Source organism: Capricornis sumatraensis, chromosome 2 (assembly GCF_032405125.1).
Source record: "Capricornis sumatraensis isolate serow.1 chromosome 2, serow.2, whole genome shotgun sequence".
NCBI classification, from domain to species: domain Eukaryota; kingdom Metazoa; phylum Chordata; class Mammalia; order Artiodactyla; family Bovidae; genus Capricornis; species Capricornis sumatraensis.
The window spans coordinates 152,654,379-152,674,040 of NC_091070.1; the positions used below are offsets into that span (position 1 = coordinate 152,654,379).

At 40.7% G+C, this 19,662-nt stretch overlaps 1 protein-coding gene across 1 annotated transcript in view; it reads left to right on the plus strand.

The window, feature by feature from the left end:
• Window positions 1-19,662, plus strand: part of TGFBR3 (transforming growth factor beta receptor 3) — a 200,237-nt gene that overhangs the window by 169,083 nt on the left and 11,492 nt on the right. The window contains exons 13-16 of the mRNA XM_068963634.1: window positions 4,652-4,951; window positions 7,808-7,928; window positions 16,769-16,810; window positions 19,112-19,219. Coding sequence (XP_068819735.1) covers window positions 4,652-4,951; window positions 7,808-7,928; window positions 16,769-16,810; window positions 19,112-19,219 — 571 coding nt within the window. The remainder of the gene's footprint in view (window positions 1-4,651; window positions 4,952-7,807; window positions 7,929-16,768; window positions 16,811-19,111; window positions 19,220-19,662) is intronic.

Consider the following 19,662-nt stretch of genomic DNA (forward strand, 5'->3'; position numbering starts at 1 on the left):
AAGACACTTCCACATTGGTTTCTGACCAAAGCAGGAAATTTCAGGATTCATTGCACTATGCTAAATGGAGAGAGCATTTTATAGATGAATGGATGAAATGTTTTGTTTTTTTTAATCAGGGACGTAAATTCTAATAAAGCCTTGTCCTTACTTTGTCCTTTGTATTTTTGTCAAGGGCATTCATTCAGTAGTTGCAATATCAGAGTTAACAAAGGAATATTTCAAACCCCCTCAGAGACTGTCTTTTAAACTGTGCATACTTTTGAGTGAAATACTATATGTTACCATAGCTCATGAAAATTATCTAAATGTATCTGTGGTGGTGGTTTGGTGGTTTAGTCACTAAGTCCTGTCTGACCCTTGCGACCCCATGGACTGTAGCCTGCTAGGCTCCTCTGTCTATGGGATTCTCCAGGCAAGAATACTGGAATGGGTTGCTGTTTCCTTCTCCAGGGGATCTTCCTGACCAACGGATCAAACCCAGATCTCCTGCATTGCAGGCAGATTCTTTACTGACTGAGCTATGAGGGAAGCCCCAATGTATCTATAAATTTATTAAAATTATTTCCTATATATAACAGTAATAACCACACATAATGTAAATCTGTGGACTGACTACAGAACTATTAGGTAGTGGTGATAATAATGAAATAACAACAGCTAAAGTTTATTGTAGATTTATTTTGTGCCAAGCGCAGTTATAAGTTCTCAGTTATAAGTACTCGTATTCTTCTGAGCAGTTCTATAAAACAGGACTGTTAATATCCCCATTTTGTGGATGAGGAAATTGAGGCCCAAATTTGTCTAAGGTCACACAATTAGTACCTAGTAGAGTTCAGAGTCAGAGTTCATACTCAGTCCATCTGGCTCCAGAGACCACACTGTTGTCCACAGGATGCCATCATTTATCCTCAAAGTGCCATTTTCAAGGGGGAGAAAATGTAACCGCTTTGCAGTGCAAATACCCAAGTTCACAGACTGGATTCTAGAGAAGATAACTATCCTCATGGCCCCAGAATGTCTGCTGGTCACAGGAAAGTCGTCCTCTATTGAGCTGGTTTTGGTGCTAAGATGCAGGCTGGTGTTCTCCACTATGGGAGGAGGGAGAAGCTTAAGGGGCCAAAATGGGATACTTCCATATATTAAAAGTGACTTCAGTACACATATTTCTATTTAAGAAAGACAAATAACTCACATTTGTACTGATTCTGGGACGGAGCCCACAGGCTCTAGACATTTTCTTGGATCATCTCCTCCTTTCTGATTTCCCTCTTCTGAGAGATCTTCTCTTTCATTGGGTACTCTTTTCTCTGTTAGGGAAGATATACTGCTTTCTATGTGCTGTCCCTAATCAGCTCTCTCTTTCTTCTTGGTATTCCGGCTGCTCCATCCACATGTGTGGTTGGTCAGTGATGCACTGTTGTACTGTAGGTTTTAGGGGTGCTGCTTAACTGCAGTTTGTTCTTTTCCAGATGTGTCCCTGGCTTTGCCAATTTGTGGCTTTGCTGTCTTAAATCTTTCTCATACATCCAACTCTGGATGTTTTGGGTTTTTTCCCCCTTCCCCAACTGCCTCCCCCAACCCCCAGTGCTGGCTGACTTGAAATACATTTTCTTTTTCATTCTTATTTTCCCATTTATAGACCATCTATATTGTTAATAATTGATTGACTCAAAGACATTGTGAAAGTGATGGGAAAAAATGAACCAAGTGTTTTGGCTATGCCATTTTAAACATCATTAAAATGATATGTGAAAGTCGCTCAGTCATGTCCAACTCTTTGCGACCCCATGGACTATACAGTCCATGGAATTCTCCAGGTCAGAATACTGGAGTGGGTAGCCTTTCCCTTCTCCAGGGGGTCTTCCCAACCCGGGGATCTTCCCAACCCGGGGATCTTCCCAGGTCTCCCTCACTGCAGGCAGATTCTTTACCAGCTGAGCCACCAGGGAAAATACATAATAATACACTGAAGAGAATTTGGGGAAGAGGGAAATGTTATAAGCTACTTTATTTTAAAATTGTTTTAAACCCCCTAAAATATGAGAGAGAATTGGTAAATATTTTGCTAAATAGGATAGTAGCCATGCCTAGTCTTTTTTTTCTCAGTTTGGACTCCACCGCTGATAAGAAAATGTTTTATTTGGGGAAAGTAAGTAAAACTTAATCACTGACTTGGTCTAAAGAGCTATTTCCATGTTTCCTCTTGTGGCCATTCTTATCACATCCCCTCCCAGAATCTCCCATTTCCTCTAGATCATGGTCTCTTCCTTTAATCCAAGACGTTATCAGCTTTGCCACTTGGTCTTTGGCCATCTTTGGGTGATAGTTGGTCACACAGTTGGCAGATTTCCTTTTAGTTCATTTGTCTTGGGAAATTATAAATATGTCTATATACTGTTCTTGTTCAGTCAGTAAGTCATGTCCACCTCTTTGCAACCTCATGCACTGCAGCATGCCAGGCTTCTCTGTCCATCACTTTGTCCCTGAGTTTCCTCAAACTCATGTTCATTGAGTCGATGATGCCAGCCAACCATCTCATCCTCTGTTGCCCCCTTCTCCTCTTGCCTTCAATCTTTCCCAGCATCAGGGGCTTTTCCAGTGAGTCAGCTCTTCACATCAGGTGGCCAAAGTACTGGAGCTTCAGCTTCAGCATCAGTCCTTCCAATGAATATTCAGGGTTGATGTCTAATGTAACCCCCCAAATGTAAATCTAGATTAGCACTACTAGTATTAGCTGGCATTTCCTAACTATCAGAGAGCTGTGTTGTATGCATATAATTTTGACTTTACAGATTGTCACAGTCGCTGTATCTAGTCAGTGTCAGTGCCTCATTCTGTGGGGGGAGAAACCAAAGGTCAATGCTCATGGCGAGTGAGTCCTGCCACTACTCACTTCCAGTCCATTTCAGAGTAAAAGGTTTATTGACAATAATCTTTTTTTCCTCTCAAACAATTTTTTGGAGTACCTTAGCTATTCTGCCATTGCATGCTTTCTCTGAGATTAGAGAAAAGGTTTGCATTGGTTCTGAGTTCATGTTAAAGGGCACTTTTGAGTAAATAGAGTATATATAGTTTGCCATTTTTCCAAGATTAAATATCTCATTTTTCAGAAATACTATAAAAATAATGAAGTGTGAATATTTTCAGACTACTAAATACTACTTCCTGGAAAGATGTCTTACTAAGCACCCTCCCTGACTGCATCATGGGCAGCTTGAACTGACCCTGTAGCTGTAGTGAAATAGTGAAGAGAAAATGGACTTGGGTTCAGAAGACCTGGGCTCAAGCCTTGGTTTTCCCCAGTATTTGCTAGCTATGATTTTGAACAAGTCATCTATCCTGTGTGTTCCATTTTCCCTCCATTTATAAAATGAAGATGAAAATACTTATAAGATTGTTCTCAGGGATTAAGCTTTAAGGCACAGCAAAATGTCATTATCATCTTCATCATCTTCACTGTTGAGTGTCTTGCAGTTAACCACATAGGGATCTTTCAAAATAGTGCCGTGGGCTAAAAGCCCCATGTGATGTCAGGGATTTCCTGTGGGTATCTCAGAATGCAAAGTGTGTTTATAGCTTCATGCCTTTGAAAGGATTCTGGGGCTATTGGCTTATGGTTAAAGACCAACTTTATTTCTAAAGTGTTGAAGTTTATTTTGATTCTTAGTTTAGTCAAGGAATGAGGCAATAGGGGAGAGAGGCAGTTCACGCAGTGATCCATGTGTCGCCAGATGGAGAATCCAGTCTGGTTCAGAGATTTTAGCTGAGTTCAGGATGGTTGAGATTTGAATTCTGTTTACACTTGGCCACACACTACTTCCTGTTTCTAAAGAAAAGAACCTTAACAAGGTTTGGACATAGCCCATACAAATGTTTTGTAAGAGGGAAGTGTAAATGAGTCGGAAACGTTTCCAGATTAGATTTCCCTTAAAATACCCTTGGGCTTAAAGAGTGAAGGGAGAGTACTTGGCAAGGTCTGGTTTGGACCTCTGAAGAGCTGGGACACTTTGCCAGGCCCGTGATCGCCACCAGATTGCACCATGCCCAACATCCAGCCCCAGAAGCCAGCTCTGGCTGCCCACCGTGAAGCAGGACTTCAGATGAATCAGTAGCTCTACTGCAGTGTTTAGGCTCCTTCTGACTTGCTGCAGTTTAGAAGTTTGGTCTTCCCTGCCTGGTTTAAGTACATCTACCTCTGTCCTTTGTTTTTTGAGTAATTTTTAAAAGAGGTTGCCTTACAAGTGATAACACTGTTATGACGTTAGGGTTTTTACCTGTTGGTGTTTTATTTATTTTGGAAAAGTCTACTCTAGGTGCATGATGTACTTTTTTTTTCATTTGCCAGAGGACTTACAGGAAGTCAAAGAGACTAATTTATCTTGTATTAGAATCTTAGAATATTAGAGTCCAGGCTGGCACTTAAACTAAATAATTCACTGTCATCATCCATACCAAATTTAAATGGAAAATATCTAAAACCTTCAGTGAATCTGTTATTTTTGTTATTAGAAAGAAGACTATATAGGTGTGTTACACAAATCAAGCAGTGTCTCTCATCAGAAGGGCCACGTTGGTATGTTGTCCTTGTGCCTACAGTGAGAGTGAGATCCTAACTTGTTTCTGAATTGAGCTTTCTGTTCTGTTGTAGGTGTCTGTTACCAAGGCCGACCAAGAACTGGGATTTGCCATCCAAACGTGCTTTATCTCTCCGTATTCAAACCCTGATAGGATGTCAGATTATACTATCATTGAGAACATTTGTCCTAAAGATGAATCTGTGAAATTCTACAGTCCCAAGAGGGTGCACTTTCCTATCCCACAAGCCGAGATAGATAAGAAACGGTTCAGCTTTGTTTTTAAGCCTGTCTTCAATACCTCCCTGCTCTTTCTCCAGTGTGAGCTCACGCTGTGTACCAAAAAAGAAAAGGACCCCCAGAAGCTACCCAAGGTTAGTGGGCCTTCATCTATTTTCTCCTGTTATTTCGACATCTTTAGGTGAGGCAGTGACCTACCAGAAAGGTTTAATCACAGCTTGCTGCAGGTTGAGGTTTTTGGTTTGGGAACTGCCCAGTCAAAATCATAAAGTTCATGTTAGCAGGGAACTGTGAGTTTTATGGAGTCTTGGAGAATGAATCCTGACCGTATGCTTTTTTTTTTCCATGCATGCTATTCAGTAGTATCTTATGAACGATAAATCAAGACTGTTTTCCATTGAAGGAGAGGTCTGGCTTTATCTTTGCTGTGCTAATAGTACACAGTGCCAAGAGTACAGAGAGCCGAAGGACAAGTTCAACGTGAGGATTAATTTTTCCAGGTCCCGCTGAGATTTGTATTGCAGTTGTTTTTTGACCTTCTCTGTGTGAGTTATAAGGTTGACTTGTCTCATGAGGACTTCTAAGGGAAACTAACAAATATTTTAATTTTTCTTGGTTTCATATTGTGGTTCGTCATGTTTGCCTCATGTTGCTCCCCACATAGAACCAGTACATGCCTTTGCCACAACAGAAATCAAAACCCTTTGACCTTGTTGGTGTGGCTATGGTAGGGGGCATCCGCAAGGGTGATGACCTCATTGTTTTGGCTTTTTGCACGAAGGGTATCTTCTGTCTAGTTTTGTTTCTGTGATCTGCCGTAATTATGTATAACTTCGTATGCATGTTTATTTTAGTTAGATATCTCACACAGTGTAAGCTGACTTCTCGTCCCTTTACAGTTCCATATCAGTCAACGTCTAGAAGTCCAATAATTGAACTGTGTCATTAACAATGTATTACGGGGACAGAATTTTCTCACCTGGTACATAGGTTGTGAGAGATGGGCATAAAAGGAGAAGGAAAAATTATTGTTATGAGACGGATTGTCATTTATCTGAATCCTTTGCACCATTATATTCTCCAGGGCATCGATTTCTCCATTAGACCACAGGAAATTTTATAATACATTTGAAAATATAGTGAATCTGATCTCTTAGTCCTCAGGGAGCGCATATATATATATATATATAAGGTGATTTAGGCTGTGTTCTTTAGGTTGTCTTAGGAAACATTGGTGCCCTAGCCTTGTGGGCCTCCACCTTCCAGTGGCCATCAAGCTTGGGCCATAGTGGACAGTGGTCGAGAGCCATGCAGAACTTCTTGTGTGGCTGTGGGACCCAGAGAATAACTTTTAAAAGTTGGGAATCTAGGAGGGGAGGCCTGGCAGTTACCCCTGCCTTTACTGATAGCTGTGGCTCTCACCTGTTAGTGAGCCTGGCCTATAGCAACCCAGCTTCATAGTGTGTCAGTCTGTGAAAATTAGTCCTAATATTTCCTTCTAGAACATTTAAAGGAAAGTTCTAAGTGCCTGGGGTTGATATAGGATGTGACCCTAAGCCTAAGGTTATATCCAAGGCAAGATAGAGTGGAAAGAGCATGGGGGCCGAGAAGGAAGGCCTGATTCTTACTAACAGGACATTAGCAATTTCCTGATCTCTCAGAACCTCCGTGTCCTTGTCTGCACCGTTGGAGTAATAGTATAGCCTTCCTTCCTAGGTAGAAGAGCAAGTGAGACAGTGGAGGTGAGGACAGTGGACCATTTATAGAGCTATTACCGCTGTCCCTCTGTTTATGGCCTATGGTTAATACTTTCACACTCCTATGACTGCTTTCTATGACAATAGACTGAGCCAAAGATTCTTCTAGGAAGAATTCTCAAGGACTGTTGAGTCCAGCCCTGCCTATTGCTGATGAAATTAAGAGCAGAGGTTCAGTGACTTGCCCGGGATCTTGCAGTGAAATTTGTTGTAGACTCTTGCTTAACCAAGGAACTGGAAGGAAAGTAAGAAAGCTCTTCCTAAAATGCAGATCTTCTCAATGAGTTCTCTCAATGAAAAACCCATTGTTTCCCTTTACAGGAGGGCTGTTGTAAAGACTTTTCTTGTTTGTTTGGGGGCAGGGGTTGGAAGAGAGGGGAATCGTCTTATAACATGTATCTGACTTTCATGTTGCTCAGAGCAGCAATGACAATAAAGCAACAAGTCTCTGCTCTTTTGTGACTGGAAGATCTGGAAGCTAGTTAACTTTTCTGGATGCCTAGCTATATATAGATTTTAAAAAAATAATTGATATGTTTCCCCTTCCAACAAAAGTGATAGGATGTCACTGACATTAGCATTTCACCTATTGATGAGTGTAGACAAAGAGCCAAAGTTATTTTAAAGGAAAAGGTAATGGAAACAGATACACCAAGCTTGGGCATGCTGGTTCTAAGTTTGGAGCCTGAAAATAGCTGGAAACAGCTGATCTCATGGCCTCCACCCCTAGGCACAACTCCCTAGGACTTCATTTTGGAACATTAAAAGCAGATGACCCTGGAAAGCTTCATTTTGCATGAGCCTGTACTGTAATTAAAGAAATCAAATGCACTTGACAACATGATTATCTTTTTGGACAACAGATGTAAAATCTGTCACCCTCATAATGCAATACATGAAGTTTCCTACCATCACAAATCACGAACATGAGCCGTTTATGTGTAAGCCAGCTTGGTGAAGGGCCAATATTTGTCATATAGTTACTTTATTTTTCAGACTAAATAACACTAAAACCTCCAGTTGTTTTGTGGGAATCCATCCAGCAATGTTTGCATCTTCAAGTGCAGCTGAGAATACACTGCTCTCATAGCTCTCAGATTGTTGGTGGTTCTTTGAAAACCATCCTGGCATCCTGTTTTTCTGGGGTAAATAGCTGTGACCTGTCTGATAAGGGGCCACAGGACGATCATGCTGGCCCTTCTGAATGACCCCCTGACTCTGTTCTCTCTGCAGTGTGTGCTTCCTGATGAAGCCTGCACCTCACTGGATGCCTCAATGATCTGGGCCATGATGCAGAATAAGAAGACGTTCACCAGGCCCCTCGCTGTTATCCACCACGAAGTACCATTTAAAGGTGTGTTCTGCGGAGGCTCGGTCAGAGAACAGTGGCCTGTGTGCTACTCATAAAGAAGTTGCAATACTGTAAATCAAAGCCCAGTTTTATTTGAAAGATAAATTAACGACCATTTAGTAGCTTTAGAAAAGAATTCTGTGCCCACGGAGTCTTTTGTTTAGTTGGTTCTCCTGCTGCTGTGCATTAATGATACCTTTGCCAATGACTTCCTCTTTAAATATTAGAGCAAAGTCTCGGTCGTCTGTCATGATGTCACTCTCCCTGCATGCAGATATGCTTCCTCGAGCATGCAGGAGAGGGTTAGAGTTCCTTCTGGAATTGCACGCAGTCCACAGCCCATCTTTCTTTGACCTACTGGTAAAGGCTGTGCTGGCTACAAGCTATTAGACTGCTTTGTCAGGGATCACAGATGCCTTTGGGGAGGGTGCATGTATGTGAACACCATCTGTCTTAGGTGTCACAGCAGAAAAACATTGAAAACCACTGTTCAGATATGTTCTTATCGTTTCGTTTTTAGAATTTTATGCACAGCTCTAGACTCTCCCTGCTAGCTGGCTGTGGGACTCTGGAGCTCTTCTCTTAGGTCCTTGGGTTTCATTTTCTTTATCTGGAGAAAGAGGGCCTGGGACCAGATGATTCCCAGAGGCCTTCTCAGCCATACTACTCAGCTGTACTGTTTGAAGAGGCAAACAATTTTTCATTCATTTCCCAGCCATCCTCAAGTTGGTGGGAGATGTATGTATTAGATGTTTATTGGTTCCTCATCAATGTTTTTGTTGTTGTTTAACTTTATTCATTAATTTTTAGTCATTTGAAGCAGTTATAATAGCTGCAGTCTTTCTATAAATGGATTGCCCAAGTAGTTTCTTGTTTATTGGGTCCAAGGGAAAAGAAATAAGAATAAATTAATTGTGTTGCAAAGCGTATCATAATCGGGCAACAGCTGGCTCTGTTTTGTACTGTTGAAGTGGTGTAACAGCAGCAACAGCCACCCCGTACTCCATCTGTTACTCTTACCTATTTTGAGAGAGGTAATTCTGCTGGTAATTGAAGGCAGCAGCTTGCTTTTTCTTGTGCCAGACAATAATTAGGCATTAATATTGCAGCAGTATAACTTCCAGTAATTCATTCATTCATTCTTTAAGTCTGGTGGTATTTTTGTAAGTAATTTCTCTTGTAAATTAGGTAATTACCTTTATTTAAACTTGGTGTATAATTATCCTGAAAGTTCAGTTTTCTTTACATAAAAGTTCAAGAGGAAAGTTTTACCAAATATCAAAGCGATTTCATGAGATTTGCTAATTGAGACTGGGTTTTAGTGGAGAAGCATGCGGTGAAGAAAGTTTATTGCCTAGGTTTGTTAAACAAATTGAGAAGGTTAGGCTGTAGGCTGGCTTCCCAGGGGCTGTATGCAAATACTCTTTCTAACTTTACACTGAATGGGGTAGGTTTCCTGGCAATTTTTAGCCTTTTTGAGTGACTCCACTCATCTTTTATGTTTATTTTCCTTTGACTCTAGAAGCATTTCTCCTCAGTGCAGGCCATTGGAATCTGTACTCTCCTACCTCTCAGGGAATTGGAATAATCATTTATAAGAGGAATATGACTATTTGCCTGATAGTATTGGTTTCTTTAAAAAATAACAGGATCATGAGTGTTCTTCCTGCCAGACAGCCTTATGTGTTACTGTATTAAGATAACAAATACCCCAGTATCTGTAGGCTTCCCAGGTGGTGCTAGTGGTAAAGAACCCGCCTGCCAAGACAGGAGACATAGGTTTGATCCCTGGGTCAGGAAGATCACCTGGGTGGGGGCGTGGCAAAACCACTCCAGTATTCTTGCCTGGAGAATCCCATGGACAGAGGAACCTGGAGGGCTACAGCCCGTGGGGTTGCAGAGAGTTGGACACAACTAAAGCAACTTAGCACATACAGTATCTCTGGAAGTGGGCAGATCTCTTGTTGGGAATAATTTTGGGGGTAAAAATTTCCCAATTGGACAGTTTACTGTCCTTTTACTACGTGGATCCTCTTTGGAGACCTGGCCGAAGTTCCAGCTCTCCCTGGCCATTTGGTCCATCTTATTTCTCAACACTTGGGTTTTCTGGGGCAGCAGATAGAGGTTGTCTGCTTCACAGTCAGCCAGAGAGCTGCTCTGTGGCTACCACTGCCAGGTAGCAAGGGCACATTTCAGGTGATGTTTCTTTCTTCTCTGGGCAAGCAGAATAGGCCATCAAAACTAAATAAGTAATTCTGAGTCCTTCCTCTGGGCCACTGTTGTTTTTTTGCTAGGGGAGACACTGTTATTAATGGAACTTTCCTGAGTTTCACAGCACATCTTTGCCACCTTTGATCTCTCAGTCCCTTGGGAACCAACTCTGGGATTAGAATTGTTTTGCTTAAATTTTCAATAATGATGATGCTAGTGGTCATGATGAAGATGGAGATGATAATAATGTTGATCTGACATTTATTGAGCATTTACTTTATGCAAGGCTTCATGCTAAATGTTTTTTGTGGGTAATAGTATTTAATCCATGTGACCCCTCTGTGAGGCAAATCTGTTATAAAGTAAGGGTAAGTAACTTGGCCAAGATCACACCACATAAATAAATGGTGGGTCTGGGATTCAAATCAAGGAACTTTGAGCCTGTGCTCTTAAATCTTTATGCCTTATCCTAGGTGGAGGTTGATTCTCAGTTCAGATCAGTTGAGTCGCTCAGTCGTGTCTGACTCTTTGCAAGCCCATGGACTGCAGCACACCAGGCTTCCCTGTCCATCACCAATTCCTGGAGCTTATTCAACCTCATGTCCATTGAGCTGGTGATGCCATCCAGCCATCTCATCCTCTGTCATCCCCTTCTCCTCCCGCCTTTAATCATTCCCAGCATCAGGGTCTTTTTCAATGAGTCAGTTCTTCGCAGCAGATGACCAAATTGATTCACAAATATTGAAGTTTCAGCTTCAGCATCAGTCCTTCTAATGAATATTCAGGACTGATTTCCTTTAGGTTGACTCTAGTTTTTAATAAAATCTGCAAGCAACACAGTCATCTGTCCTTTCACATGCTTCTTCCTGGCCTCTTCCCCAGTTCATGCCATATCACATTGGTATATGCAGGTTAGCACCCAAATGCTCTAATAATTATGAAATGAAAAGAAGGTGAAGAGTTTTAGGGACAAAAGTCTGTTCCACCAAAGGGTTAAGATATTAGGAAACACGTAAACTATTTAAGAGTCTTAAAGTTTAGGACAAGTTCTGTGACTTTGAATTGTAACTCAAAGAAAAGCCCAGGAAACGTGAATAGTTTATGCATATTATGATTTATGGCAAAACAATTAAAATAGTTGAGGTGGTGCCATCCTACCATATTTTCTGAAATATCTTGAAATATAGGCATGTTAGTGCTGTTTGCTTTGGATGCTGTGACTGCTTTTTACAGCATTTGAGAACACTTGGGCTTACATAATAAAAATGATTACACCACATCAGCGATGATTCTTGTTTTTAATGGTGAAAGGGAAAAGTAATCATTTCTCTGAAGTTTAGGGCATATATATATATATGGGGAGAAAATGGGCACAAAAGAACATCCCCAAATTTGCCATGCTTTATGTACAATCTATAATTCTTAGCAAGTTAAGTGTTTAAAATACTGAATTTTCTCCATATTTCCACCACATAACTTTTTAAAGTATGCTCAGGACAGCACCTGACATATCATGGGCACTCAGTAAATGTTAATTTCCTTTCCTTCCTCTTAACATCTTAGCCAAACTAGGCTTTCTGAGGGGATTAGAGGGGAGTGAAAGGGCAAGTTGTGAATGTCGGTTGGAAATTAATCCAAGAGAGGCGTTGCTTTTTGGAACACATTTGATTTTTCCAGAACAAAAATACTTTAAAGCACCAGCCAGGTTTTGTCCTCAGGCAGAGGTAAAGATGAGGGGAAGCCGAGGAGAAAGATGGTAGAAGTGCTTAGTTAGCAGATCAAGACATTCAGTCTCTATTCAGTAAGGGAGAGGTATCATAGGTTCTTTTTTTTTTATTTATTCAGTATGCTTCACATTTTGAAAACCTTATAGTTTCAAAAGTTTCAAATCTAAACAAAAACAAGAAATAGTAGCATGAACTTCTATAAACTATTCATCTGGTTTCCACAATTACCAATTCATAGCCAATTTTGTTTTATTACTTCCTGTCTCTGGATTGTTTAGAAGGAAACCCAGACATTTCATTTGATTCACAAATATTTCAGTATGCACCTCTAAAGTCTGAGATCCATCAAAAGATCTTGAGTAGAGAACTGACCATCAGATCATTTAGGAAGAGTACTCTGAAAGCAGCATGGAGGTTAAGTTGCTAGGGCTTGTATGCAATAATAAAATATATATGATTTTTTGTGAAAGTTGCTCAGTCGTGTTTGACTCTTTGCAGTCTCATGGACTATACAGTCCATGGGATTCTCCAGGCCATAATATCCTATGTTTGATGCCTTTACAATCTAATGCATGGAGAAAGGAATGGCTGCCCATTCCAGTATTCTTGCCTGGAGAATTTCATGGACAGAGAAGCCTGGCAGGTGAGGGGTCAAAAAGAGCCACACCCGACTGAGCGACTAACACTTTCCCTACTTTAATTATAGCTTAAAATAAATATGAAGATACAATCTAATGCACTACTGATGTTTTGGGCTGGATAACTCTTTGCTGTGGGGTGTTGACCTGTGAATTGTGGAATGTTAAGCAGCACCCCTGGCCTCTGAGTACTGGATATCCTTAACAAACCCTTCCACCACCAGTCATGACAACCCAAAATGTGTCTGGATGTTTCCAAATGTCCCCTGGAGAGCCTAGTGGGCAGAAATCACTCCCAGGTGAGAACCACTGATCTAGTAGAAGGATACAGATAAGTGAGAAGGCAATTACAGTGAATGTCATAAATATTGAAAGAAGCCAGAGAAGGGATTAATTTACAGTGTGGTTAAGTTAGTAAAAACTGTATCTTCGGTGGCCTGCACAAGCTTCTTTATCTCCCCATCCTTCTCTCTGTGCCAAATACTAATAGATGTGGGTACCAGTTAGACACCTCATTTCCCTATGGGCCTGCCCAGTCCTGCCATGTTTAGGAGAACTGAATTGAAAGTGGGAGGACAGAAGTTGTGGTCAGTTACTCATGCATAACCCGAGAAATATCTTTTTTATGAAAACCATGAGTAAACAATCTGAGGAGGGAAGTTTTGGTTCTAGAGGCAGACCAAAGTTTGCTCAGAGTACATGAAAAGATTTAAGTCAGAATGTTGATTATAGTTTGTTCTTTCTGTACAGAAATCTTTATTGTTAAAATTTCTCTTTACACTAATGGCTAGGATTCCTTTCTTGCAATCGTACCCTTAAACCAAAAGTAAATATTGTTTTGTCTTTTCCTTTCAGCATGCCAACTCAATTATAGGGTTCCAGTGGAGATCAAACTATTTTAGTTATAGTCAGGGTTTATTGGGAATTTTGGAACACAAAAGTAAGAGGATAAAATCCTTGAACCTTGGTTCTGCAGCCTGTGCTTGTTATTGTTTATGCGCAGAAAGCATGGAGGAACTTCACCTCTGGGGAAATGAGCAACAACTGTTTGTGCTTAGCTGTCTGAGAAGGCCCGTATTTGGGGTGGGGTAAGAGGATTAGGTAATAATGTAAATCCATTAAGAATTTTCAAACAGTGTCATCTATCACACAGGCTTTACTGTGAAGCCTACATTCTCACATACGAGGTCTCCTTAAGGGAGAATCATTATTTGAAACCTTTGGGGGATTCTGAGTGACAAAGTTTAACCATGGGTGGTTGATTGGATGGAACTCTTCCCAGAAGTGTGTATATTTCTTGCATGATGAACCCTATAGAGACATTTAAGTGCTTTTGGACTTAGTTCAGTGTATCAAACCACTACTTTTTACAAATAGGAGAATTTTGTGGTTAGATGCCCCTACTTCATAGGACCCTTGGGAATTTAAAATGAGAAAATACAAGTGAAGGCTTTTTTGTCGACTGTAAAACACTATACAGTGTACAAATGTTGAGGCATCATTGTTGTTGCTTCACTGCTGCCAATAAGGCTGGTGGGGCCAACCTCCCTGGAGACAGGCTCTTATGTGCCTTGTGTAGTTGGTATGTGTTCTGCACACTGAAACACATTTTCTTAGAAACACACAATTATTTTGGTTTTCTTAGTAATTTTATTTAAGTATAACTTTCTCATATATCCTAATCCCAGGGGCACTATGCTGCACCACTCCAGGGGGTACCCTTCAATTGTAGTGACTTTGTTTCATCCCGTAGCATCCCTCCCCCTAGAGCTAGACTGTGATACTCCGTGCTTCACGGATGTAATCAACCAGCTGAGATGGTTAATCCTGAGAATTTAACAATCCTGTCTAGCTGCTCTATTTTTATAAACATCAACTCAAATGCTGCTTGTTTTGGTCAATTTTTCACAATTGTTTTTTTGCTTTATTTTGGCTTCCAGAACAAGGTGTGTGTTCCTTTTTTATTGAATAAAAATGGAGATGAGGAGAGGCACTAAACATGTTACTTTTAAACTCTCGAGAACAGGGGTAGAGTCTGTGTGCCAGGACTTAACACACTTTTTCTATAAAGAGCCAGATGGTGACTATGTCCAGTTTGTGGCTTATGGAGTCCCTGCCTCAACTACTTAACTGCTGTTGCAGCCTAAGAGTGGCCGTGGACAGTATATAAATGAATGAGCCTCGTTATGTTCAAATACATCTTTATGAATAGATTTGTACTGTGTATAATTTTCACATGTCATGAAATATTTTGATTTTTTTTCAATGATTTACAAATACAAAATTCATCTTTAGTTCACTTGTACAAAAATAAATGGTGGACTGTGATATGCTGCCCTGTGGCCAGTGATACTCTGACTGTTGAGAAGCGCACACAGCTGTGCACAAGCAGCTGCTTAATCAGTGCTTCTCTAGCTCAGGGCGCAGCCACACTCACCAGTCATTTAGCCTGCTAGGCAGAATGTGGAATCCTGGGTCAGCCCCTACCCTGATGCTTTCCAGCTGTGACCTTGGGCTGGTCACATGATAAAGAATTTCAGGCTGCTTTTTTGTAAGATAGTGATAAGAATTCTGTTTCTGCCTCCCTTATGGGGCTGGTTGAAACCTCAAATGAGATCAGGCTCTATAGCACTCTCTGAACATGAAGGCATTATAGAATGTCAAAGCGTATAAGCATTTTCAAACAGTCTTATTCCAAAATTCCTCTGTTGCCTCTGTTTACAAAATTGTGTACATGCTAAGTCGCTTCAGTTGTGTCCAACTCTTTGCGACTCCATGGACTGCAGCCTGCCAGGCTCCTCTGTCCATGGAATTCTCCAGGCAAGAATACTGGAGTGGGTTGCCATTCCCTCCTCCAGAGGATCTTCCCTACCTAGGGATCAAAAACAAGTCTTCTGCACTGCAGGCGGATTCTTTACCGTCTGAACCATCAGGGAAGCCTGATGAATCAAAAAGTACAGCAACATTCTAACTGACCTTCACTAAGCTTTCTGGTAAAGGCTCTTCTATTCCCGGCCGAGCCCTGAGGGTCTGCAGATGAATAAGATCCAGGCTCTGCCCTGGAGGTGGAAAAGATTAAGAGAATTCAGATGTGATGTGGTACCTTTATGACAAAAGAGGGAGAGGATGAGCAAAAGTTGGAGAGATTTGCCCCACTGGGGTGGGTATGGGGCTGTGAAAGAGTCAGAGAACGCCTCCCCTGAAAATGCCAGCAGAGCAGGTCATGTGGGGAGGGTACTTGAGGGAATGGCTTGCAACTTGTGATGACATGGAACCGCCTGGAGAAGTGGGGGAACTTAACTTCGAGGAGCCCAGCATGGCTGAGGAACCGTTAGGAAAGGAGGCTGGAGAGAGGTGGGGAGAGGAAGGCAGATCACTCCATGCCATGCTCGAGAGTTTGGACTTTTTTCCCGTAAAGGAAGGGAAACCATTGAATGGTTTAATCAGGGCAATAATATAATCAGCCCTGAACTCTGGAAAAGTCATTCTGGGGGCACATACTGGGGAGGAAACATTTGGGTTGGGTGCAGTAGTGGAGACCGGGAGACCAGTTAGAGAAGCTTTGTAATAATGCAGATGCATGAAGAGGAGCTGAACTATAGGACGACACTGTCAGGAGGAGGAATAAAGATGCTTTTACAATCTGTGTATGTGTTAGAAGACTTTTTGAAAGTGGAATAATATTAAATACACTGGAGAAACATGATACTTAGAGATACTGCATCCTTTTGTAAAGAAAGAAAGTGAAAGTGAAGTCGCTCAGTTGTGTCTGACTCTTTGCGACCCCATGGACTGTAGCTTACCAAGCTCCTCTGTCCATGGGATTTTCCAGGCAATAGTACTGGAGTGGATTGCCATTTCCTTCTCCAGAGGATCTTCCCGACCCAGGGATTGAACCCGGGTCTCCCGCGTTGTAGACAGACGCTTTACCGTAAAGAGAAAGGTATATACACATGTGTGCGTGCACACGGACACACACACACATGCGTGAATTATCAGACTCAAATTTCCTAAGTTTAGGTGTTTGCTTTCAGTTTTTTTTCAGGTTAGAGATAGTATACAATTGATCATTAACGAAGTACAGTGCTTAAAATTTCTGAGTAATCCATGTTACAGTCTTGATATCTAAATAGAATAATTGACAGACTTTTCACAAAATAAGTATTCACAAATAGAAGAATGTCAGCCTCTACTGAGATTTTGATAACCTCTTGCTTAGAACTTGGTTTCTCTGTAGAATGCATCATGATTTATGTTTTTGTTTCAGAAACAGGTCCAAGTATTAAGGAACCGATTCCAATTACTCCACGTAAGTCTTTATGCAACTGTTTTGAAATAAAGCCTCCTGGGCTTTTATAAGAATGAGTTGGTTATGGAGCATTTGCCAGACCCTGAGTTTTGATAAGGAGACCTCTGCTCTCATTCTCCCTTACCCCTTTTTTCTCGTACTTTCTTTTCCCCTTCCTGTATTCTCCTTTCTTTTTTCCTCTCTACTGTTGCCATTTTTAAATATGAATTTGTTGACCCATTGGTATGCATCACCTTAATGGAATGTAGTAGCTTCTTAATTTTGGAGAAGTTCATCATTTACCTACCTTTAGTGGCTGTGATCCGAAAGACTTAACATACAGCTATGGGAGTGGTTTGCTTTTTGTATCATCAACTGTATCTTCCTGCTCAGAGAGGCAGTGCTGAAGGAACTAGTTGCTATACCATTAAGGCAATCACTAGTCCAAGGGGTGTTGAGAACACTTGGAAGACAGAGAGAGACCAACTGCTACAAAATGATACCTTGAAAATTATCTGGGGCAATTTCATTGCTTATACGGAAGAAAACTCTAACCCAGAAGCGTTTCAGTGACTTCCCCACAGTTATAATTGGCACTGAGGCAGGACTAGAGCCTGGGCTTTCTGGCTGTGCCCCCAGAACTCATCTAGATAATGTTGCCTGTGGGGAGACGCTTTACTTTTTTTCCTCCTTAAGACATTCCAGATTTAGTCTCCATGGCTAATTCCATCACGTATACATAAGAATTAGCCTGGAGAGTTTCTTTATGCGAAATACTTTATAAACCGTTCTATTAAGAATATTTATTTTAACAATATCATGGAACAGTATTATGAATCCAGAAAGAGACGCAGATGGACCCATTCTCCTATACTCCCCTAGTCTGATTCTTATAAATGACACCTCTGTCTTTAGAACTTCGGTGTATTTTCACTCAAAACTTTTTATCACGCCCTACTTTTCATCTGTAGGCATGAAAAGACATCTTTTAATATCTGTCCTACAGACTAAATTAAATTAGGTTAGGTTGATGGCTTGGTTTGTCCTAACCTTCGTAATGTCCTTCCTAGTTCTTATTCCTCCTAGGGGATCCCCAGCCCCTTTGCAAACTCCTTTTGTTTACCTCCTGCCTTCAGAAGATAAGATAGTGCTGTCCAGTTTTTTAGAAGTTGAATGAACACTAAGGGGCACATGGCTAGAGGAGTCGGAACCAGAACTTGGGAATTTGGATCTTTCAGAATCTTCTCCACAATGTCATACTTTTCCTGAGCCCTTTTGAGTGCGGGGGCTGCTCCAGGTCACATTTATCTACACAGGTATCTTACACTGAAGTGAGTTGAAAGGCAAAGTGATTGAATTTACATAGAGATCAGCTGGAGTCACTTCTGACTGGAGAGGAGCAGAGAAACAGTATTGAAGTAACGGAGAGATCCTGTACTTTTTTTTTTTTTTAAAAAGAGAAACTTTAGAAATTTTATTCCACTGAAAACCTCTCTCTCTTAGAAACTGATCTTTACTTTTTATAAATGATTCAAAGAAGGTAATTCTCTTAAACGAAAGGAAATGTTCTATATCTATGGCCTGGAATTAATTTCAAATGTAAAAATCTTTGCCAAATTGATTCTATTTATATGTTTTGCTGACCATAAAATTGACATCACTTCCCGCTGAGGAGTATTTCTAGTCCCCTCAGAAAGGTCATGGTTGGAAAAGTGTTAAAAAGTAGGTTGTGTTAAATGACACAATAGGTAATTATTGAGATGGAGGGTTTAAATGTGAGATCAGTGAAAGTTATGTTCTACGTTTTCTCCTTCTCACCATTTTCCTTCCTGTTATCTTTCATGTTTTAAATGTTCATGGAAGTATGTTTGTAAAGTGTTTGGCTTATGGTTTCTGTGTAGGGTCTCAATGTTTAATGAATAAAAAGCCAGATTTTGATAATGGAAGTTTACCTTATTTTCCCAAGCGTCTTGAGCTTTGACTTTCAAGCCCCTTTACTGTTCAAATAGTATATCCTCAGACTGAGGCAATGACCAACAGGCCTAAAGTTTTACAGAGTTGACAAATCTGACTTTTTAGTAAGTTTGATGCTCAAAGTAAATTGCAAACTGAAAGTATCTTGGAAATCTGAGAATTTCATTTTTCTTTTGAGAAAATATTTGCAAGTTACAAATATAGTGTATTTTGTTAGAATCCACTTTTTATCCTCACAGTTTGTTAGTTGGTTCTCAGCCTTTCTGATGATACTTGCGAAACAAATATAAAATTGTAGCATGTGATGCTGATTCACTCAAAGTATGCATTGGTTTCTTATCATTATAGAGATTTTCCATGGTCTGGACACCCTAACCGTGATGGGCATTGCGTTCGCAGCATTTGTGATTGGAGCACTGCTGACGGGGGCCCTGTGGTACATCTATTCTCACACAGGTTAGTGTGACTGTTGCCTGGCAGTTGGTGCACATCCTGTGTGCCTCGCACGCTATAGGCATTTGGTGTTTCTCTGCATGGATGAATGGATGAAATAATGAATGTAAGAGAGAGTAAGCTCATTCCCACCATTTTCACATTTACGTATTTGGCATGAACTGGGTTTTGCAAAACTATAATTTGTTTTAAGCAGTTGTAGAAAAGGAGTGTTTAAACTACGTTAATTGTATCTGAGATGTTGCTGAAGTTTAGCTTTTAATAAAACTATTTTGTGGTTAGGACTTAATTAAAGTTAATGTAGACAAACTGGAAACATAAACCATTCACCCAAAGTTGAGAACTTCAGAATAGACATATAAATGGACAGGAAGTAAGCGAGGAAGCCAAGATTTTATTACCACATCTGCTAAGATGCTGAGCACTGTCCACCAGAGGCCCTAATC